The 23,572-nt window shown below is 45.0% G+C and overlaps 1 protein-coding gene across 1 annotated transcript; it reads right to left on the minus strand.

Annotated features, from left to right (window-relative positions):
* Positions 1 to 606: 606 nt before the first annotated feature.
* Positions 607 to 22,159, minus strand: LOC125157506 (glycine receptor subunit alpha-4). Its single transcript, XM_047844286.1, has 9 exons — positions 22,089 to 22,159; positions 18,558 to 18,688; positions 18,207 to 18,274; positions 17,344 to 17,567; positions 17,123 to 17,205; positions 15,481 to 15,621; positions 11,950 to 12,164; positions 7,000 to 7,149; positions 607 to 897 (listed from the first exon to the last, which is right to left on the minus strand). Exons 1-9 carry the CDS (start codon positions 22,157 to 22,159, stop codon positions 607 to 609), a joined length of 1,374 nt encoding a protein of 457 aa, XP_047700242.1.
* Between the last annotated feature and the right edge of the window lie 1,413 nt (positions 22,160 to 23,572).

Here is a 23,572-nt window from a genome sequence, read left to right on the forward strand (position 1 = left end):
CTCTGTTGAGTAATATAGCAATACCCTACCTCAGTGCAGCCCATGACTGTTCCCACCTTGCTGAGAGGTAGGGAACCTGTCACCCTGCCTTCTTCCCATAGTCAAGGACAAATGACTGGGTCACAAAAGGCAGCATTTGTGGATGAAAAAGACTCCCTATTTGAGCCTGTGGTAGGAGGGACAGAGGACAGAGCAAAGGCCAGGCTCTGGGTGGGAGGTAACAGCATGAAGAATGGTGCAGGTTAAGGTAACAAATACCAGAATATATTAGCAATGATCTGAAAATTCTCCACTGGAGAATTGGAAAACAGACAGGCTCCAGCAAGGGAAAAAGGTCATCCTGGACTCAGAAATATGGCCAAACCTTACTCTCATGAGAAATGGGATAGCATGGAGAATAACCGGATTTGAGCAGATAAGCCATCTTTCTAAGTACAGCCACCACTGGCACCATGCAGTGTAGACATGCATAGCTTTGGGATTGGCTGTTGAGGTTCCAGAAATGAACTCTCCAAGCTCCTGATGGAATCTAATGGAGGGGGAATCTCACACAGGAAGAAGCAGGAAGACAACAGCTGGACTTTCTAGCCCTTAGCCGTACCCTATTCACAGTGCCTGGTGGATATCTTCTGACCGTATGACTTTATAGACAACCCAGTAGAAGATGTTGAAGATGAGGAAAGTGAAAGGGAAGACAGCCCGAGAGATGGTGTCAATCCTCTTGGCTTGCTCCACGTAAAGTTTCTGCATGGTTTCTCCCTCCCTTAGAAGAGGGGCTGGAGGTTGGGGGGTATAAATGTCAGAACTCTCCTTTGGACCTCCATCCCTTGCCTGCAGGCAGTGGCCTAGGCCATAGCCACGGAAATAGAAGCGACATTCTTGGATGATATCTTCCTCCTGAAATTGCATGGCAGAAAAGACAGAATTTGAGGTTATAGCTCTAAGGCAGAGGAATAGAGGCCAGGCCACACACAAATATCTCATAGGTGATGCTATGCAGATAGGTAACTTGGTACACAGGACCACTGCATGCTTTTTATGGCCACAAAACTCATGAGATAGATGTATGCTCAGCAACTATTCATGGTACATATGGTATATTTTATGATTCCGTTTGCAGATAAACCCCAAGATGCCTTTTTAAAATGCATAACATCATTTAGAGCCATCTAAAACCCAGCGAAGTGCCAACCCACTGTGAGAAAGATATCTCAATGCCAAGTTATCTCTGACTGGTGATCAACAGAATAAACAGAACAATAAAACCTTTAGAATGCACAGCTAAGATATTTAGACTTGGTGAACTTGACTTTAATGACTTTCAAAAGCTGCAGGATTAATTCTCCTTCTATGTAGTATCTTTTAAAAAATTGTTCATCTCCATTCAAAGCTGAAAATTCCAAAAGTTTTAAATAACCTCATTGGTCATCCAAGTTACGGTAAAGCTGATTACTCTATTGCAGATACATGTGCTTCTCTACAACTCAGCAGATTTTGACAAAGGGGTCAGTACATCTAGGGTAACATTTATTACCCAATACATATTCCATTTATGTAGAATATATGAATTATCATGAACACATTATCATTGGGGAAATAAATTTTATATCAGCATTAAATAATGTAGCAGCTACACAAAGTTCATTTATCCAATAGTCAGCGGATAACCTTAAGTAGCTATAATAGTTGGAAAGTGAGGTAAGTAAGGACAGAAAGAGAGATAGAGGGAAAGATAGAGACAGAGGAATAGGGAGAGGGAGAGATATAAAGAAGGAGACATAGAAATAAAAAGAGAAAGGACCAAAGCCCCTGAGCTATCAATAGAGAGATCTTTACTCATATGAGAGCCCTACAGGCCCCTACTCACAGCCTATTCACTCTTAGCTTATATACAACCCAGACACACCTAATTTTGTCTACTTCTAAAGCACACACTGCCATTATAAATGATGGTTCACAGTCTGGAAAATAGAGGACAGCTAAGTACACACTAGAACCTAAAAATACTTCATTCAAATATGGTTACAATTTTTGCAAGTGTTGATGTTTACAGGAGTAAAAGCTTCAGCTATCTAGGAAATCACCTAAAGTGAAATGCCCCCTTGTGGGATGATACCAACTACCTTCTTGGTTTGCCTAGGACTGGGGGCTTCCTGAGACTCAGGACATTTAGTGCTAAAACAGAATAGTGTATATGTATACTGAATTGATATGCCATATATCTGTATATTTATATATGTATATATATACATGTATATATGTGTATGTATATATATATATATATATATGTATATATATAATGTGGATAAAGTAGGTTTTAAACACATTGTAGAGTTAGAAGGACATCATAGGGTCTTTATAATGGGACCTTTGCAGCTATGGTAACACACTGAAAAGTGGCTTCATAGGTGAGATATTGGTGTGGTGGGTCCCAGTAGCCCTTGATTATTACTTCTCTAGAAGGCTGAGTCTGTCGCTGGGCATCAGGAACGGGCAAGTTCAGGCCAGATATTTACCAACAGATTCCATCTCTTTCTGTTTCCTTTGGGCTCATAGGACAGACCTTGGGAAGGGCATTGGTCTTGTTCACTGCCATGTACCCAGCATGGTGCGTGGTATCCAGTAGGTACCCAGTAGATATCAGTTGAATGAATGAATGGACTGATGAGACATATGCTTCAGAACATAAGACAGGGAATGGCTTTGTTCTCATGAAGCTGGCATCCTCTTAGCATCTCAAACTGAAGAGTTTACTCAGAAGAGAGTCTTAGTTACAAAGTGCTTGGCAGAAAAAATGATTATTCCTTGTCCCACCCATGCACAATGGCCTGATGCCCTTCATCCTCTAAAAAAAAATGGCACTTTTGGCATATGGAAGAATATAAGTCTGCCAACCAGAGAGCTTTGCCACCCAATCTCTGATTTTGCCAGTCTCTGTGAAGAGAGTTGTATATGTGTAGGCCAGAGGCAATTCACTACTGTGGCTTTGCTTTGACCCTGAGTGGCAGTAGGGCAGCCTTAGCAGTCTGCTCAAAATTACTTCCATAACCTTTCACCAAAGGCCGTGTCTCACCTCACCTGTATTTTCTAGTTCATTTTTATACTTTTCCTACATGGCATTTGTGTTGGACCCATTTTGGAAATGAATAACCAGAGGTAAACAAAATATCTTTCAAGTAATTGAAACATGAGGGAGGAAAAAAAATTTCCTCTTTTGCTTTCCATTTCAGGGTCCCTCACACCCCTAGTTCCCCACTGCTCATTCTTATCTCCTCAGCCTCTCAGCTCCTCAACTAGAGGATAAAAGTATGGAATATATTTGTTTGCCAAAGACTCTGAAAAAGAAAGTTGAATCCACCTGCCATTTTCTGTTTCTATAGATTCATTTACTTCTTTTCTCCAATCATAGTAAATCATAGTAAATCTAAAGGGAATTATTTGGAAAAAATTTACCAGGCTGAAAAAAAAGCTATCCCTCATGGGACAAAATATATGACCTCTAGAGTAAGCTGCCCTTGACTCTTTTTGATTTTAACATATTGTACTACTTGCAGTTGGTGACAAAGATAAGTGGTCTGAAATCCAAGGGTTGGGGTCTTGGATAGGAGTATTATCTATTTAAGCCAAATTCTGAGGTGTGTTTGGGGAGGGGGGAGGGACAATGGAGACTTAAACACCACTTAGTGGCTTCCATGGTTATTGAAATAGAATATTTTTGTTGCAGGTATCTATAGGGGAGGACAGCTGGGCGCTAGAGAGTAAAGATATTCCAAAACCAAGTTGGGGAAGGAATGAACAATGTGAGAGGTAAGGTGTGGATATGGGAAAGAGTGATAGGTATTTAGTAATATGTATTGAAGTGAATGAAAAGAAGAGATTGGAGAGTGGGGGGAAGTGCTGGCAGAAGGAGAGAGACAAGCAGGGTTCTGGGACCAAGCCCCTGAGAGGACTTGGCAGTATTTTGAAATTTCTTCCATTTCTCAAGTTATTCTGCTGATAATGGCAAGGCCTCCTCTCTGTTTAGCTTGAAATACTGCCTTCTCCAATGAGCCTGCAAAGGTTGGTAGAATAGGTAACATGGTTGCCGTGTCCAGAGCTTAGTGCTAAGGCCTGCTGATGTTATAAAAAAAGAGAGTCAGACCCTTCCCTGTGAAGCTCATAGCCTAACTGGGAAGACAAAGCAGAAATGTAGGGAAAAGAAATTAAACTATTTTAGACAGTGACATGAAAAGAGACCACCATGCAGTGGAGATGGGTGGTTGAGGAGAGATTAGAGAACATGACTAAGCCTGGAGCTTGATGAACAGCTGGCTGGCTCCTAAAATACTCCTAACTTCCTCTTGGCTAAGGGCTCCCTGAAAATCATATGGTTGCTCTCCCCTCCCCTAAGAGGCTCCTCTCAGACCAAAGACTCCAGCTTTTCTAGCTGGAACAGCACAGCCCAGAGAGAGGTTCTAGAAATAGATTAACTCTGCATAAACTTTTCCTGCCAGCTCAGTGGCCTCCAGGATTCCTGCTACAGTTCCACTGCAATGGTAATGGCTTTAGGAAACCCGAAAAGGGACATGGGCTAATGGCACAGGTTTTGATTTTCAGGTTTTATTTATATTAGTAATAAGCCCGGCCCACTTTTTTGGCAGGATCCAGGAACCTAAGTGGGGCCCAGGCCGTAGTTATAACTTTGTAATAATTGAGCACTGGTTATGACAGATTCCATTTGATGTCAGGATCAACCTATATATGACCAGGAAGGGATAGTCTGTGGGCAATTGGGGGCTGGAGAGGTGCAGGGAAGGAAGTGGGACTAGTGTCAATCTGGGGTAGCTCTACAGTAATTGCAGCAGTACTCTGTTGCTAGGACACTCACAAAGGCAATTTAGCTGGCAAAAGGACACTGGAAATGTTTGGCAGCAGGTAGGCATTGAGAAGGCATCAAGATTAAAACCCCTATAAAGATAAGATTTTGGTAGCTGAAGGCAGGTTTGACACAGATAAAGAGGGGGTAGTGACAGTTGCCTTAGAAAAGGGAGCATCGGGGCGCCTGAGTGGCGCAGTCGGTTAAACGTCTGACTTCAGCCAGGTCACGATCTCGCGGTCCGTGAGTTCGAGTCCCGCGTCGGGCTCTGGGCTGATGGCTCAGAGCCTGGAGCCTGCTTCGGATTCTGTGTCTCCCTCTCTCTCTGCCCCTCCCCTGTTCATGCTCTGTCTCTCTCTGTCCCAAAAATAAATAAACATTGAAAAAAAATTTAAAAAAAAAGAAAAGGGAGCATTCTCTTTTATTTCCCTTCTGTCAAGTCTATATATTATTTTTCTAACACTCAGCATGCGATAGGAAAGGTTTTAAGCCTCCTGAAGGAGTCCTACTCAAGGAGATGCAGTTGTGGATCAATCCACTAGAGGGCATGTTTCTCAGTGCCTGACTAAAGTCCAAGCAAGAACTGATGAATTCTGTCAAACCAATAGATGAAACAGGAGCCCTGCTTTCAGCAGAAAGGGATCTTAGCTAGGGACATGAGATCCAGGAGTTGGTTTTTAAAGATATTTTTAGTGTGTGCATATGGTTGGGCACTCCAGAAGCAACTGAGGTGGGAGGTGGGGTATTTGGAAGAGAGAAAATCTTAGTGCTGGAGTGGCCCCGATAGGCTACAACCAGTGGGATCAGATCATTTTCTCTCCCCTAAGAGATCATATGTGTATATTCTCTGGCTTTAAAGCCTCCAAATTGGGCAGAAAACAAGGAGTCAGAGCTCAAGATAGACCAGAACTCTGATGATTAGGCCGACAGTATGTAGCTCAGCAAAGGCTTTTGGCTTTGCACATAATTGGGCACTTGCTTCTGTGAAAGTGGCCCAGGAACCTCTGGTGTCATACCTAGCACCCATTGTCTGGGCAATGGGGAGGGGCAAACTGCCTCTGTTGTCAGGGTCACAAGATCTCTATTTCCCCTGGGTGATCATTCTGCTGTAGAAGAAATGGGGTTAAAAAACAAGAGTGAGGGAGAACAACACCTAACACCCAACAACTCTGATACACCCAACAATTCTGATGCACCCAATGAAGATCAAGGTGAAGAGATCCAACAGCCAGAAGAGGCAAGTAGTGGTTTTCAATTCCAGCTTAGCTATGGGGACCCTCTTATAATGCTTCTCTAGAAAGGCCCCAATGCCGGACTCTTGAATTCTTAACCACCAATCAATGTATGGCAACCTGGGGTACCTTCCTCCTGGGTGAGGGGAGAGCCAGGGAAAACCATTACTAATTCTCAAAGTAATCTCATATTGACTAAATTGACAAGGTTCTAATACTAGCTAACATTTTTTTCAGTGTTTACTATGTGCCAGGCACTGTTTCATGCTCTTTTTTTAAATTTATTTATCCCGTGAGAAATTATTTCAGTAGTTTCCCAAGGAGACAATATCTCTGTGTCTCTCATTTACTTCGATAGCTTTTTTAAAAACATTTTATTTTTAAGTGATCCCTATACCCAATGTGAGGCTTGAACTCATGATCCTGATATCAAGAGTCACATGCTCTTTTTTTAAAAGAGAGAGAGACAGTGAGAGCAGGGGAGGGGCAGAGAGAGGGAGAGAGAATCCCAAGTAGGCTCTGCACTGTCAGCACAGAGCCCACGAACTGCGAGGTCATGACCTGAGCCAAAACCAAGAGTCAGATGCTTAACTGATTGAGCCACCCAGGTGCCCCGAGAGTCACATGCTTTTCTGACTGAGCTAGCCAGGCACCCCTGTATGTCCATGCTCTTAATCACTCTACTAGACTGCTCTTACAGGGATTAACGTCTCATTGGACAGATAAAAAAATGGAATCAAAGAGGTTAAAATACTTAGCTTATCTGTGACCAGCCTAGGACTAGAATCCAGGGTTCCTGACTGCCTGTCTAGACCTTATAGCACTATGTTGGGTCTTGGTTTGTGGGAAGAGTAGTAGGTAGGAAGGAGTTCAAAGGAGAAAGGAAGTGGGCCCCTCTCTAGTTATATTTACCATACATTGGTGCCTCTGCCTTCTTCGAAGTCGCATGAATTCCTTATGCTGACGGGAGACAAAATTGACAGCAGCATACTCCAGCAGGGCAGCGAACACGAAGAGCAGGCACACAGCCATCCAGATGTCGATTGCCTTCACGTAGGACACCTGCAACATCCACCAACAGAACAGTCAACCTTCTTGGAGCCCTTCCATGGTCTATCCAGTGGTTTGCCAGCCCATATCAACTGCCTGCTATTCTTCAGTTTTATCCTGAATTTCTCCTGGTTTTTAAAGAAGCTTTCCATGATATGTCCCATTGCCTGAAGGCCCTCGTGAAAGAGATCGGGCTACCCATCATCCTTTACTTCTCTGCACTCTCCACCCTCCACTTCCATCTCCCTTTCCTCCCTACACTTCTTTTCCTTTCTTTTATTCCTTTGTCACTTCTGCTTCTGTTCCTGTTTATTATTCTTTTCATTATTATCTTCTTCTGATTCTCTTCTTTCAATAAACAACAATGAACATGAACACTGCTTTTGTTTGCCCTCTGTTAATCTCCTAGGGTTCTCACAGCTCTGATGGAAATTGGGCACGGTTTGTTATTCCCGTGTGAGACGTGTGAGGACACTTGAGGCCTAAAGAGGAAAAGTCTTAGCCAAGATTACCCAGTGAGAAGTTGGCACTAGGATTTGGGGGTTCTGGGCTTTCAGTTCAGCGTCACTGCTATTCATCGAGGCTACAGTCTCAATATCAGACTAGGAATTCCTTCCTTTCCCTCTTCTACCCCCATTATTCTCTTAACCTTGTGTTTTTTTTTCTTCTGCTCTTTATGAGAGGACCTGCTACACCTGTTGGGATGTGCACTGGGTGTTGTATGGAAACCAATTTGACAATAAATTATATTTAATATAAAAAATAATAATAAAAAAGAGAGGCCCTCCTAAAGAATTGAGCTCGGTGGCCCAAGGGAATGCCACTCAACCCCCAGCTATAGACACTTCTTTAATTTCAAGGTGCTGTTGGCATTTACCTATCTGGTTCTTAGTGCTCTCCTCTCACTACCTGCCTTGGAAGCCTTTAAGTACTTTTCTCTTCCATTTCCCTTGTGAAGATTGAACACTTACCTCTCCTGGAATGCGGTTATGGCTGAGTGGGGCCAGGAGAGGTACAGAACTTAGGTTTATGAAGTCCTTTCACCTCCTCAACCAGATGAACCCCCTACATAGTTTTGAGCTGCTGAGCCCACCTCATGGGAGTCCCCAGTTGGAGTAGGATTCATGACAGACAACCTCTTTTACCAGCTATTTTGGGCAGTGAGGGTGCTACAGGCTCCAGGTAAGGAGCAGGTCTCACTGGATAAACCTTCTACCGTAGTGGTTCTTGTGATGCCACCCCCCCCACCCCTGCCTCTTTACCTGAGTCGAATTTGGCAATGTTTAGAGATATTTTTAGTTGCACAATTTGGGGAAGGGTTGCTACTGGCATCTAGTGGGTAGAGGCCAGGCATGCTGCTAAACATACTGTAATGCACAGGACTCCTCCCCCACCCCCACACATAGACATACATATACACAACAATTATAAAGTCAATAGTGCTAAGGTTGAGAAAACCTGCTCTCTTTTAAGACAATTCCACCAAGGCAACCCTGATTAAGCATCCCTTGGTGTTTCCACTTTGCTGCCTATTAAGAGGGCATCCTATTTCATTCACCATCTCCCAGTCCCACTGTGTCCCCAGGGATGTCAAGTAAGTGCTATGAAAATCCATAATAAGGTAATGACAAGGGAGGTCCATGAAGGGCTTTGGACCATCAAAAGAAAGGACACCTCAAGCCACAGGAATGAAGTCTTATTAACAATAGTGTATCAATAATACACCTTAAATATCTGTGGAATCCATCCACTCACTATCCTAGCTCATCTGAATGACTCCACACGTTCTTAAATGGTCTCCGTGCATCTATGCTTGTCACCTACAATCTGTTTTCCAGACAGCAGCTAGAGTTTTGTTTTCAAAATGTAAACCTAATTATATCATTCCTCTGCTTACAACCTTCATGGCTCTCCATTATTTTTACAATACAGTTTATGCTCCCTTTAGCATGACATTTAGCCCCTTGCCTACTTCTTCAGCCTCATCTTGTCTCTTGTAATCTGTGACTCTCCCATGATAAATTTTTTCAGTAGTTTCCCAAGGAGACAATCTCTCTGTGTTTCTCATTTACCTATTGCTTTAAAAAAAAACCACTTTGTTTTTAAGTAATCTCTATACCCAACATGGGGCTTGAACTCACAACCCTGAGATCAAGAGTCACATGCTCCACCAACTGAGCCAACCAGGTACCCCAACCTCGATAACTTTTAAATGTTCACTTTATATATGACATCCTCTGGTAAGCCTTCCATAATCATCTCACTATGGTTTGGTTGCCCCTGCTATATGTGCCCAGGTTACCTACACATTCTTAGCATCCATCAAATATACCTGGCCATTTCCTTCAATAGATTGTGAGTTCTCTGATGGCAGAGACTGTTTCTACTATGTTCATTATTCTATCCTCAGGGCCTAGCTGAGTGCCTGGCACATAGCAATTATTTTGTAAATGAATGGATGGACGGGTGGATGGTTTAGCAGTGTATTTGTCTCTGCTGGCTTCTGTTTGCTTTCTTGGCCCTCTTCACTAAAACCTGCCCCAGAAGTAGCGGGCCATTTAGATCACAGTTTCTCAAGAAAATTGGGTCCCTCCTCCCTGCTGCAACTTTAGGTCAATTCTGTCAGTCTCTGGCAGAAACTTCCATTTAGCCCTCTGTCCTGGTCTGAGCCACCCAGAGCTATATAGACTGAGAGCAGGCAAAGAGACTGGGATCAGTGCCTTTGGGAGCCCCCATAAAGGCAAAGAAAGTGTAGTTTCCTGGGAGTATGAGGAATGGCCATGCCAGCTGAATTCCATACAAGTGAGCTTCTGCTTCTCTCATCCTGGACACTAGAGTTGTATTGGGAGTGAAATTACTGACCTTTCCAGAAGCCCCTGACTTTATCCCACCTCCTTCCTTAGGGGTCTCCCCAAATCTAACATTGCACAAACTCAAGAGTGAACAGAAGCTCCCTGACTTAGTCCCTTACTTTGTGGGCTGGCCAATGAGTCTATTTACTTTGGGGGTGAATGCCTACATATTTTGCTTACTGGTCAATGAGACCACAAAAAGGTCATCAAAATATGATGAGAAGGCACAAAATACTGCAAACAAACAGCCCTCTAACAAAGTCCATTTTTTTTTCCAAATGAGGAAACTAAGTGATTCCTAGGAGCAGACAGATCGTGCTTGCTCACAGGAGGGGACTAGAAAAGGAAGTTATCTTGGCAAGAATAAGGCGCTAATTGCAACCTCCCTGCAGGTCAGAGAAGAATCTCCTTGCATGGCAGCTGCAATAAACCAGGGCAGGTTTCTAAGGTCTGAACTACTTTTCTGTCTCTGGTTTTCCTACAAGTCTACTACCACAACACAGCCATCACAGCCCCACCTGGCCCTTTCGTCCTTGCCTAAACCCCGTCTGTCTCTCAGAGCCTTTTCAATATCCCTGTTCATTTAGGAAATACATTTATAGGAAATACTTTCTGACAACTTCCCCTGAAACACTTGATCCTAATCTGAACTTTGTCACCATTTATCACTAGAGGACTTTGGTTACCTCAAAGGTTTTCCAGCAACTCAAAGATAATTGGGAGCATCACCAGCTGCTTTAGCCCCAGGTCCACCACTCCACTCTTTCCACTTAACACCTAACAATTTTAACAATAACAAACATTTATTGAGTGGTTACTGGGTGCCAAACACTGTTGTTTGTGTTAATACATTATCTTATTTATTTCTCTCAATAACCTTACGGAAGAGGTAATATTCTTATTCCTGTGTCCCAGGGAAAGAGACTGAGAGGTTAAGGAATTTACCTAAGAATACCATTGGTAAATGATGAGGGTGGAACTTAAACCCAAATCTTCCTGCCTCCAATCTCCTACCCTTAACCACTACACCATCCCCATGGCAAGTTTGTAAATTCACCATGGATGCTGAGATTACACCCTGTTTAAGTTCCTTGTAAACGTCTTCTTAGGAATAAGCACTGGGAGATGGGAGATCATAGGGCCTCGTTCCCATCAAATCAAAATGAGAGGGACTATGTTCACAGTAAGTTCCATAAGTAACTGTGTTGCTTTTGCTTCCTATATTTTTCCATGGCCTAGAACAGTGCCAATAAATATTTACTGAATGAATGAATCAGTTTGTTCCCTGATTTCTCAGAATCTTGCTGACTGTAAGGACATTGAGGTAATCTCTTCATTCCCTACATGAAGACATAAGGCAGGAAGAACCTGGGCCCAGTTTCATGAGCACAAATCTATTTGTGTAATCAAAGCATCACCAGGCCACAAATGTTCAGAGTCCACTGACTTTAACTGCCATTTGCTACCTCAAAATGTTCTCACCCCAAAAGAATGGACGTTGTCTCTAGAGCTCTTTATAATAGTGTCCAACTTCTGACATAGTAAGAGACAGATGTTGGTTTAAAATCCTTATGTATTTTTTTTGTTTCTTATGGGACATGACATTGAGAAGGTTTATTCTATCTCGCTGGGCTTTATTCATTTCATCTGTACTATGAGGGAGTGGGACTTTCTACTTGCTAAAGGTCTTTTGATTTTGGACATGCTAGTATTTCCAGATAAGAGTCAGAGTAAGTCAGGCACTGTCTGCTTAGTCCCTACCCAGACAACACCCACAACCTCATCTTCCACATCTTTAGCAATATCATTAGCAGTATGTTGTAGGGGAAGAGAAAACTCTGGCCACTTGCTCTTGTTCAATGGCTCTCCTCTACCTTAAATCCAAGGCAAATAGTGATCAGAAGGGAACAGGACTATGAATGGGACTATGGCAAGCAAGTTCTCTTGCATGTCTCTTCACCTTAGGCAAAGATGCCCGGGAGCCAGAGCTCTGAGTTGTCATGGTGAGCACAGTGGTGATGCCTAGGCCCACACGAGCAGGGGCGGCATCCATGTTGATCCAGAAGGAGACCCAGGACAGGATAACGATGAGTAGGCTGGGGATGTACATCTGAATCAGATAGTAGCCCATCTGCCTTTCCAGGTGAAACTTTACCTCGATGCAGGTGAATTTCCCTGTAAGGAAAGAGGTGAGGTATCAGGCCTCAGGTTCCCAGCCTGCAGCTGAGCCTGAGAGGCAGGACTAGGGCATCCCTATCTCTATAGGTCAGCCTCTGGGAGCCTCAGCTGGGCAAATAAATGAGCCTTTCAAAATAGTCCCAAGGAGCACCAGAAGTTTGTTCTAAGGAAGCTGTCAGAGCAGCCACCACAGACTTGGCCTCTTGGTCCAAGCACTAGTTTCCAGAAGAGGGCCTTCCCTGTGACCACACAGCAAGAGGATTAAGCACAGAAGGATTCCAGAGCCAGACTGCCTTGGTTTGAATTCTGAACTTTCCACATACTGTGTGACCTCAGGCAAAGCACCCAAGCTAACTTACCTTCAGTTTCCTCGCCTATAAAACAGAGTAACAACAATATCAACTCCATCATTGTAGGAATTAAATTAGGTAATGTATTTGGGGCATTGAGCACATAGGTAGTTGGTACTATCGTCATTATTAACAAAGCAATGAGCTTAGACTCTGCCCAAATCTCAGCAGCCTTGCTTGAGCTTGCTGGTACCCCAGATGCTCTCTAGTAACAACAATTCACTGAAATAAACACTGTCTGTATCTTAAGGAAGTGGGAAGAGCTGGATAGGAAATATCTGGAAACAGTGTCCAATAGAGATCAGCTCTGGATAGCAGGCAGCAGGTGCCCAGAGAGCATCAGGCAGCAGCATTCTATCCCACCAATAAAAAGTGCATTAGTCCAAAGCACATGTACCAATGCTCTACCTCTTCTGCCAGACATCTTCACTTAACCCTGCTTCCCATGCCCTGAGGCTACGAAAACACTAGCTCAGAGCTTCTCCCAGCAGCAGAGGCTTAGGATAACCAAAGCAAAAAGCAGGGGATGTGTATATTGCTATTTCATTCTGGACTAGGTTTGCTCTTATCAGGCCTGATTCCTCAAGGCTAGTAACTTCATCAATGACTGATTATGGCTATGTGATGCTGTGACCTCCTATTTTTCCCTGAGTCCACCCCACCCCAGACTTTTTGCTATGACATGTCTTTGTTATGTATCCATATTTTCTTTCCTTCCTTCATTTTTTCTATCTATCTATCTATCTATCTATCCATCTATTTATCTAGTTTTGGTAATGGTAGTTTTATTTTTAATTAAAAAATTAATACTTATTTAGTATAGGAAAGAAATGAGAAGTAGAGAAAAATAATAATATTTATAAGCTCACATTTATCAAGCCCCTACTAAGTTCCCTGATTTTATATAGTTTATCTCATTAAAATTTCATAGCAACTCTTTGGGCAGGTAAAATTATTATTTCCAGTTTTACATATAGGGATACTGAGGCTTAAAGAGATTAAGTTATGTTTTCTTGAAGGCACCCAATAGTAAATGGTAGAATCAGAATTCCAACTCAGCTCTATCTTACTCCAAAGTTTTTGCTTTTATCTACTGTATCACATTACTTTAGAAATGTTTAGTGATATTTCCTTCCAGGATTTTTAAACACATGCTTTTGGTTTGTTTCTTTTACCACAATATAATGATTCTGTGTATACAATTTTGAATCTTAGCCTTTTCCACTTGTACTTTCCATGTTGATATAAGAATCTTGCAAGCATCCTTTTAAACATCTGGATAATATTCCACCAAACAGATGCACTGTGTAATTTACTTAACCTCTGTCATGTTGGTGGATATTTAGAACAGTCCTAATTTCTTTGTTGTATAAGCAGTGACCCAGGAACCTTCTTGGGGTCTAAAGTCAATGTGGTATTTTGGAATATTTCCTTCTAATAAATTCCAAGAAGTGGGATTCCTAGATCAACATATAGGGAAAAAAATAACTTTTAAAGTTTCTCAAAGTATGCCTCTCAAAGTATGCATCAGAAGCCTCAGGATGCTTGTTCAAATGCAGATTTCTGGGGCGCCTGGGTGGCTCAGTCAGTTGAGCGACCGACTTTGGCTCAGGTTATGATCTCACAGTTTGTGAGTTCGAGCCCCACGTAGGGCTTTGTGCTGACAGCTCAGAGCCTGGAACCTGCTTCTGATTCTGTGTCTCCCTCTCTCTCTGCCCCTCCCCCACTCATGCTCTGTCTCTTTGTCTCAGAAATAAATAAACATAATTTTTTTAAAATGCAGATTTCTGGGCATCACTCCAAGTGCATATAATCAGAATCTCTGATAGGCAGAGCTCAGGAATCAACATTTTAACAGGCTCCGTAGAGAAATATAATGCAGACTGAAGTTTGAAAACCACTGACCTATATACAAATTGCCAGTTTTCTCCCCAATACAAGTTCTACTGATTTCCACTCCCATGAGCATTTTCTAAATTCAATGGTTTGTTCCTATCTCCACTTCCCACACCCCTTCATACACAAACACACATATTCATAAGGTGGCACCCAAAGCGTGTCAGTACACCATAGGAGGATCTACCTCCATTTTTTAAGATAAAGTTTATTTATTTTGAAAGAGGCGGGGAGAATGTGAACAGGGGACGGGCAGAGAAGGAAAATCCCAAGTAGGCCTCTGCTCTGTCAGCACAGAGCCCAATGTGGGGCTCAAACTCATGAAACTGTGAGATCATGACCTGAGCTGAAATCAAGAGCTTGATACTCAACTGACTGAGCCACCAAGGTGCCCCAAGGATTTCCCTTCTTTAGCCTCTAGCCTCTACCTCAGGTTCATAGCACTTTGTAGCCAAATTTCCAGGGCAACTGAGGAACAAGTAGTTCTTAGGGAAGCTGCAGGGAGCAGATGCTCAAGCTGGAAAAGCAACCTTTCTCCACTTCCTGGCCCACATTTCACATCTGGGAAAACAAGCCAGTTCAAGAGTTGGGTGACGGTGGCTGTGGTATGAGGCGTGGATGTTAAGCCTGCCAGTGCCCTGAAGCCTATTACTTCCTGGTTCAGCAGAGCCATTGGCTACTCTCAGATGTAGATTCCCCACTTTCTATATAATGTTGGCCCCAGGACAGGTGGGACACTACTTTCACTCACTGGAACAGGCCCATCTACTCTGCAGCATGCGATAGGGACAAAAATATGGGCTTTGGAGTTAGATCTGGATTTGAACTCTAAATCAGCCATTTTCTAGGTATATGACTTGGAAAGTTGATTTAACTTCTTAGAATCTTAGTCTTCCCTTTCTGAAAAAATGGGGCTCAAAATTCCTACCATAATGAGATAAGGCATATGAAGCACTTAGCACATTTGGCACAGAGTGGACTTTCAATACAAGCTGGCTTCCTTGTCCCCTTTCCTCCCTCTGGAGGCCCTTCTGTGGCTTACAGCCAATAAAGATCCTGGTTTTTACCTGTGTTGTAATGCTTGGTACAGTAGCCTAGATCCTTCTCATCCCGCAAGATAAACTGGGGCAGAGTCAGCCCCTCAGCCACTTGGACAGCAGGAGCATCTTCCAGCCACTCAAACACGAGGTCATTCATGGTGTAGCCAACTAAAAGTGACAGAGATGGCAGAGGGCTGCAGAGTATGGTTCTAGGTGGGGTAGGGAGAGGGTTAGAACCAGCAGGAAAGAACAGATGAGGAGGTAAGGCCTGGGTTTTAGGAGCTCCATGCTCATCTTAGAGAGGGAAACCTTTCTGAAGAGGAAACGTGGTCAATTGCCTTATGGGCCTAACCTAAGTAGGTAAAGAAAAAAGATTTCAGATTCCTCTTCTATCTAGTTCTTAAGCTTTAGAAAGTCCCAGAGAGAAATTATTCTGGCAAACCTATAAAGCAGGTCAGAAGTGTTAGAAAGATGTCAAGGAACCCAGCTAGGAACCTCCTGACATGTCTCAAATCCAGTGGAGTAAGGACGTGTACTGACCACATGTCTTGAACAGAACCAGCCTCAGAGCTAGGCCTTCTGCCACTTCACCCCAGGGAGGAAAGACTATTTGTACCCTGCAAGTCATGCATGGGACAATGTGCATACCACAGACTCCTAGCCAGGGCCCTGAACTGGGGCAGATATTGAGAGTTAACATCTGAACATGCCAAGTTGCTCACAGCTAGAAGTTTGTAAAGGCTCCTGCCATATATTTGACTGTATTCACACATGTCGGGTAGAATTGGAAGAAGAAACACTGAGGCCCACAGATGTCCAATGTAGAGCCTTGACTCAGAGTAGCCGTGTGACTTTGGACAAGTCATTTCCCCTTTGGTAAAATGCTCCACCTACTTTTCACAGTTGTGAGGGGGTAATAAGAACCAGGATGTGAAAGTGGTTTGAACTCTAAAGAGCTGACCACATTCTACCCATCACTGTTATTATATGCTGGAAACAGCCTGAGAAGCCTTCTTCTCTGAGAATTGAATGCATGTGTATTGATCTCACAGGAGATGGCCAAGGACTGCATATAGGTGATGGTCCAGCCTTGTCATCCTTTGACTTCTCTGCAATTGGGGCAGCCCCTAAAAGCTGGCACCCCTGCCACAGACTAGCCCTTGGCTCACCTTGACACCCTGGGCACTGTCCTATGCCTAGAATTGTCCTCTTCTGGTTCTCTACAAGTTATCTTTGTTTATGAGCAATCAGGGTTCAGTACCCCCTCTACCGTCTCTGGCATTTTTATAGGCATCTTGAATGTCTTAACTCAGGGCGAGTAAAGGTAGAATTACTCCAGGCACAGTGAGAGGGAATATCTATTGGCAGAGAAAGTATCTTTAAAATAACCCCCCACAACCAACACAAGCACATTTGTATGTAAAGCTGGTACCTTCCCATTCCCCAGCCCTGTGGAATAGCCAAACCAGTAAACAGTGTGAGGATGGAAAAACACATTGGGTTGGGTGTTAGTGGGTCCCGGCTCCTAGTCTCATCTGTGCCAACAACTGATTGTGTGTAAGGGTAAGTCCCCATTCTGGGTTGCCCTTTTCTTGTCTAGAATATCATGGGATGGGGTTAACTACCTGATATTCCAGGCCTTGCTCTGTGACTCTCTAGAGACACTTACAGCTCTCCAGCTGCATCGTGCAGGTCTGGATATCCATGGGGAAGTTCTTGAGGTCCATTGGGCAGGACAAAATGAGGGTCAGCCTGGTAGGGACAGTAAAACAGAAGTGACATCAGCTTACTGCGGCCAAGTACAACACAGGGAACCCTCTTCCCATCCCTCAGCCTCCATCTGGTTTCTTCCTCTTGACCCAAACTTTCCTGGGCATCCACCAGGTGCACCTGATGCTGTAGAGCACATTCCCATTCTTGAAGATGCGCAGTAACTTGTTGTCTGTGGTCACCTCATGGAAACTGGCCCCTTTCTCATTGGCAAAGAACAGGTCTGGCTTCCAGATAGAGTCTAGCATGGAGGGATCAAGGTCCAAAGAGTCATCAGGATATTCTCCATAGGCTAGGCGTGGGTCATTCCACTGTTGCCGCAAGAAGACATTCACCCGGTAGTCCTGGGAGGGTGCACAGATGGGCCCATCAGAGGCAGTGTTATTCCAGGGGCCCAGCAAGCCTACATGGGCAGGAGGGTCATGAGGAGGAAATGCTGGGAGCATATCTCAGGGGCAGTGGACATTTTCCACTGGATAAGGATCCTGCTTTGGCCTGACATGGCAAAGATGGGAAGGGAAAAGACATTTATTAAGTACTTACTATATGCCGGGCTCTCTGCTAAGTGCTTTATTTATATGCATCATCTCATTTAAATCTTACACCAACACTGTGAGGAGGTTACTGTTATGATCCCCATTTTACAGATGAGGAAACTGAAATGAGAGATTTAAGTAACCTATCACACAGCTATTATATGGTAGAGTCAGGATTTGAACATGGGTTTTGTCTGATTCCAAAGACTGTGCTCTGTACTAAGCTACCTCCCATGATTGGCCATCTGCTCCTTAGGCTAGTCTGCCTTTAGCCACTGAACCCCAGGCTAGAGAAATATATCTCCCAGTGACCAACTTCAGATATCCCATGGCTTTAGCCATGATCATGAAACAGGGAGAGGAAGGCAGAGGGAGGAAAGGTTCGGTATCTGATGGGTTTCTTCCATTCACACTAGAATGGAAGCAGGGAACAAAGAAACTCCTTACCATAGTAGTCTCAGTGACAGAGCCAAAACTGTTGATGAAGATGTTGCAAGTCACATTCACAGGTGGGCCTAAAGGTGGCAAAACACAGCCATATTGGCAGGGCATTCCAGGAGTCTGGAAGCATGTTCTAGGACTCCCTCCCTGAGCTTAAGGCCAAGGCACTTCTGGGAGAAGGCAGTGCAAGCTACACAGACCTATGGGCACTAAGGAGGGGAAGCTCCTTCTGAACTGTAAGAGCTAGCCCTGTGCCCCCAGCCTCCTCTCCTTGGGGCAGACAATAGGGGTGGCATGGCAGTGTGCTCCCAAGAGGAGTGGGGAAGAAAGGGTTTTTGTAGGATGAATGCTTCTTACCTTTAAAATTGGGTCGAATTCTGGCATCATATCCTGATGTTCGTCCCATAAGCTTGTCCAGGAAATCAGAGGGGGACATAGGTTGGGGCCCTTTGGTCCCAGAATTGACTTCCTCTTTTGCCAAGGCCACTCTGGACAGGATAGATAAAGAAGTCTGAGGCCAGTTGTATTCTACATTTATCACAGACCCTCTACTTTCCTGTGCCTACACACCTCTGGCTGGTCTCCCCATCAGGCAGGAGGATAGGAGAAGATGGGTCTCTGGGTACCCATTTGCAAAATGAGGAGAACAGAAACAGCCATAAGCCAACACTGCAGCTCAATAGTCCTAAAAAAGTGCTTTCACATATATGAGATCTTTTTACCCTCACAATTCTCAGTATAGTGAGGGTGAAGACAGATGAGAAAAGTGACTTGTGGGATTGGAACAGCCACTATAGAAAATATTATGGAGATTCCTCAAAAAAGTAAAACTAGAACGACCATATAATCCAGAAATTACACTTCTGGGAATATATCCAAAGACAATTAAAACACTAATTCAAAACGATATATGTACCCTTGTGTTTATTGTAGCACTATTTATAATAGCCAAGATATGGAAACAATCTAAGTGTCCATCAACAAATAAATGGATAAATGGTATACACACACACACACAAACACACACATACATATGTACACACACACACACAACAGAATATTATTCAGCTGTAAAAAGAAGGAAGTTCTGCCATTTGTAACAACATGGATCTTGAGGGCATTATGCTAAGTGAAAAAAGGCAGACAAAGACAGACAAATACCGTGTGATCTCATTTATATATGGAATCTAATAAAGACATAAACAAACCAAAAGAGGAGTGGCCTACCCTAAAGTCTCAAAGTTGGTGAGTGACAGGATCAGGGCTCAAACCCAAGGGGTTGAGACCTAATCTAGTATTCTCTTTCTGAAGGTGTTTTGAAGAGTGACAACTCACTGGAAATAACATGTTTGCTGCAATGTTTTGGCTTAGCCAAGGATGGGAAGGACTCAGGGACAATTTGAATCACTGAGAGTTGGTTTTAGTTGCTTAGCCTTCATGCTAAGCCACTCAGGATCTAGGGACCTAGCTTCTAGAGAGAGAGAGACTTGGCTTCTGGTGTTTAGTCCAGCAGGAAGCTATGTTTTGAGCTGGATTTCAATTAATGCTTGGGGAAGCTTCAGGCATATAAACTCTCTCTGGCAACAAAACAGGTGAGGTAGCAGGTCTCTAGAAGTATGAGAAGGGCTCCCAGAAGGATGGCTATGCCAAAAAGGTCAATTTCCATCTTTTCCCCCTAACAGCTTGATTTTGAGGAAGGGACCAGTGTGCTTTGGCCTAACCTAGAGGCTGGGCCCCTTCTCCCCTGACAAGTTTCCTTCTAAGAGCAGCAAAACTCCTTCCATATGCCTTCTTGTCTGCTTACCAGCCAACAGCTAGCCTAGGGACCAGGAGCTCAGCCTTGAGAGCCGAGGTAGGGCTCAGGGACAAACTCAGGTTGGACTCCTGGCTGGGCCTAGCCTTCCTGCTCCATCCTGCCATCATCATTGTGCTAGCCACTAGAGTTAGCTCTCTCACAGCCACTAGTATTGCCACACTCTGTGGTTGGGAGGCAGGGTGACTACTGTCCTTCTGGGTCTAATTCTCTTTGAGCCAACAGACCCTGTTACATCTGTGCACCATGCTAGGCCATATAGATCATATGCACTGTGATCAGTAAAATAAGAAAAATAGCTAAGGCATCATGCTACATGCTTTACTCACCTTATCTAGTTTAGTTCTCACATCAGTGCTCTCAGATAAAGGTTATTATTATCCCCCTTGTATATATGAAGAAACTGAGGATCAGCAAGATAAAGTGACTTATTCATGATCATACAGCTAGTAAATGGTAAAGCCAAGATTCTAACCCAGAGCTATTGACTTCAAAACTAAGTCCATCTACCACAATGCGATGATGCAAGCAGCCCAGGGTGGGCTTCCAAGGAACCAGAGTGGGGGAAGATCAGTGGAAGCCACACCCTGATGTCCTAGAGTCCTGCCTCTTTGAATCCCCTGAGCAAAGGAAGCCCTTACTCTGGGAACAGAGACCATTGAGGCCACAAACAGGGGCTGCCAGAGCAGGTGGCTTAAGCATGCTCTGAAAACCCAAGGAGGCTGGCGGTGGTGCTGGAGCAAGCAGAAATCTGTGGCTTCACTACAGGGTGTCCATGCTGGCCACATGCTGCTGCTGGCCGCCTGCCACCTGCCTGCTGGGAGGCCACATTGTACTGTACATGGAGCAGCCAGACCCTCGCCAGCATCTTCAGCCCCACTCTCAGGTCACCTCTCCCAATAGTTCCAGAGCTATTTTTTTTTTCTCATGCAAGCCTCTGGGGTGGGGTAGGGGAAGAACTCTGATTCTGCTACTGGGTGGTGCCTGAGTGACCTTGGACAGGTCACTCCCCTCTCTAGGACTCAAGTTTCTATATATGTACAATGCAATGCTTAGACTCAAGACTTCCTAAGGTCTTGCCTTGCTCTAATTGTCCAAGTGGGAATGCTGCCACTAAAGCTTGGGCCTTGAGGCAGCCTCCCCTCCAGGAGGGCCAATGAGCTCCACCATGTGCCCCCTTCTGCCTGCATCCTCCTACCAACTGCAGCTGAGCTGCTATTCTACTCTGGGCTATTTTTCACTCTTAGGAAGTTTGTCGTCCCACACATATCACATCCCTGCCTGCCTGCCTGCCAGCCAATGTATCTGTAAGCAGTGAGGCAGGAAGCTCCTCAGAAACAAGCAGTCCTAGTGTGTTCCTTGAATTAAGAGGAGAAGGAGGTTATTACCATGGCACCTGGCCCTCCTCACCTCAGGAAGCACCCTTCTTATGACAAGTTCAGCCCAAGCCACAGCCATCTTTCCTCCTCAACTCACCCTGTCCACCTAGACTGGCACCTGGTCTCATGAGAAAGTGGGAATGGGTAGGGGTACATTTACAGGAAGCTGAAAGCATGTCTTGCCCTCAAGCCCAGAAAATGATTTCCACTTAGTGCCCCTTCAGGGACAGCAAGCTGCCACATGTGCACAGGCAGGGTGACTGCAGAGGGACAAGGTTTGCTCAGCCCACCTTCATTCTGATATGGTTTAGAGCAAATCCCTGATACTTTGAAGCCTATTTGGTGGGCAGCTGACAGATGTTGGTGTCATTTTTAGGAATTTGAGCAGTGTGTGGCCATACTGGTAGGGAGACAGGAAAGGATGGTAGGACAGATGACCTCCGTTCTGGGGCTCATCTACCCAGCCCATACCCAGGCCCAGAAAGATCTCACCCATGCAGAAGCCTTCCCACCAGCTCTGGGGCCTTGGCATTCCTCATAAAAGCCTCCCAAGTCCTGGTTGGGGGGAGAGTGTCCTTCCCTGGAGCCCTCCAGACTGTAAGCTTTTTTGTAAACTTAGAGGAAACTGTGCCAGAAGCCCCTGCTGCCCCCAGCCAGTGTTTGCATGCACCTTCTTCTCACTCCAACTCAGCTCACCTGAGGAGGACTTGCCCTGGCAGGGTCCAGAGGAGAAGGAAGGAGACGGTTGCAGGAACAAGAGATGTCATTCCGCAGGGAACCTGGAGCTCTTTCTCAGCCTGGCTGCCAAGGTAAGTGTGATATCCCAGCAAGGAGAATGCTGCAGAAAGTGGAGAGCCTTTCTCCAACTTGGTCTGTTCACATGGAGCCTCTGGGGCCAGGCTAGGAGTTGTGCACTCTCCCTCCTCTTCTGCTCTCTTCTCTGCCCTGCTGTTACCAGTCAGGGGCCAGAACTATTCCCCCTGGAAATGATCCTGATTTGGATAACCCTACCAGCTCCTGCTCTGGCTTGCCCGGGGGCTCCGGAGGGCCTCAGCCTGCCTGCCTGCCTGCCTGCCTGCCAGAGAGCATTCTCTTTGGGCAGCACTCACCAAACCCTGGAGTGTCTTGGAGGGAAGGAAGGAGGGCGACTGGTAGGAAGATGTTGCCCTCCCTCCCACCTCCCCCTAGATGCACCCTCCTAAAGCTTTAAAGGCACAGTCGCCTGGCAGCTGGAGTGGGGTTCAGAGAGTGTCGTGTGTTGGGGAGGACCTCGGGCTGCCTCTGCTGCCTTGGAGAGGGCTGGAGGTGTTCTGTCCAGCTTCTAACTCTCCAGCTGGAGGAGTGTATGCAGGCTGCCCTGCTCCCAGCTCCCCAGCTGGGGAGCTTATAGCCTGGAGCTAAGCTGGGACTGAGCTGTAACATCCTAATGATTTTTGTAAGGGGGAAAAAGACCTGAGAGGGTTTAGGCAGAGGCATTGGGTTTTCTCAAGCTGACAGCTTCGGGTTTGAGAGCAGGCGAGAGGGAGGCCAAGGGCAGGGTTGGCTTTTCCTCAACCCTCTGGATGGAGGCACAGGGCATGGATGATACAGACGAACCTTGGAATCTTCCTCATATTGTTCTGCCTGCCTGTCTGTCCATCTGTCTGTCTGCCTGTCCCATCTCCTTCATCCTTGCAGTTTCATATCCTTTTCCCTGACTGCTTTCTTCCCTCAGGTTGTCTCTGGTGAGCTTGGCCAGCCCTCCATAACTCTTGGAAACTCTCTTTACCTAATACCCTTCCCCAGCCCAGCTTGGCTGTGGGAAGAGATAGGTGTCCCTGGCAGGGCCAGAGCAGGCCTGGCAAACAGTAAATTTGCAAGCTTCAGAGGAGGCAAAGCAGCCGAGAGCAATGATCTGGTGACCCAGCCCTGAATGGGAAAGAGAGGCAGGGAGAGTGGGTCTATCTACTCCCTGGCCTCTGCCCATTTGCTTGCAGCATCCAGGTACTTTAGCAGCAACACATCTCTTGCCAGACCCTTCCCCCAACTTTTCTGAGCAGCAGCTCAATTGCACTGAGACTTCCTCCAGTGTGTTTCCCTCTCTCTTTTCCTCTACTCTCTTCCTCCTTTTCCCTGATGTTTTCCTCCATCTAGCCTCTCTTTATCTCCACCTCCTTCCTGGTTTCTTCTCTGTGTCTCAC

The sequence above is a fragment of the Prionailurus viverrinus genome, chromosome X, assembly GCF_022837055.1.
Source record: "Prionailurus viverrinus isolate Anna chromosome X, UM_Priviv_1.0, whole genome shotgun sequence".
NCBI classification, from domain to species: domain Eukaryota; kingdom Metazoa; phylum Chordata; class Mammalia; order Carnivora; family Felidae; genus Prionailurus; species Prionailurus viverrinus.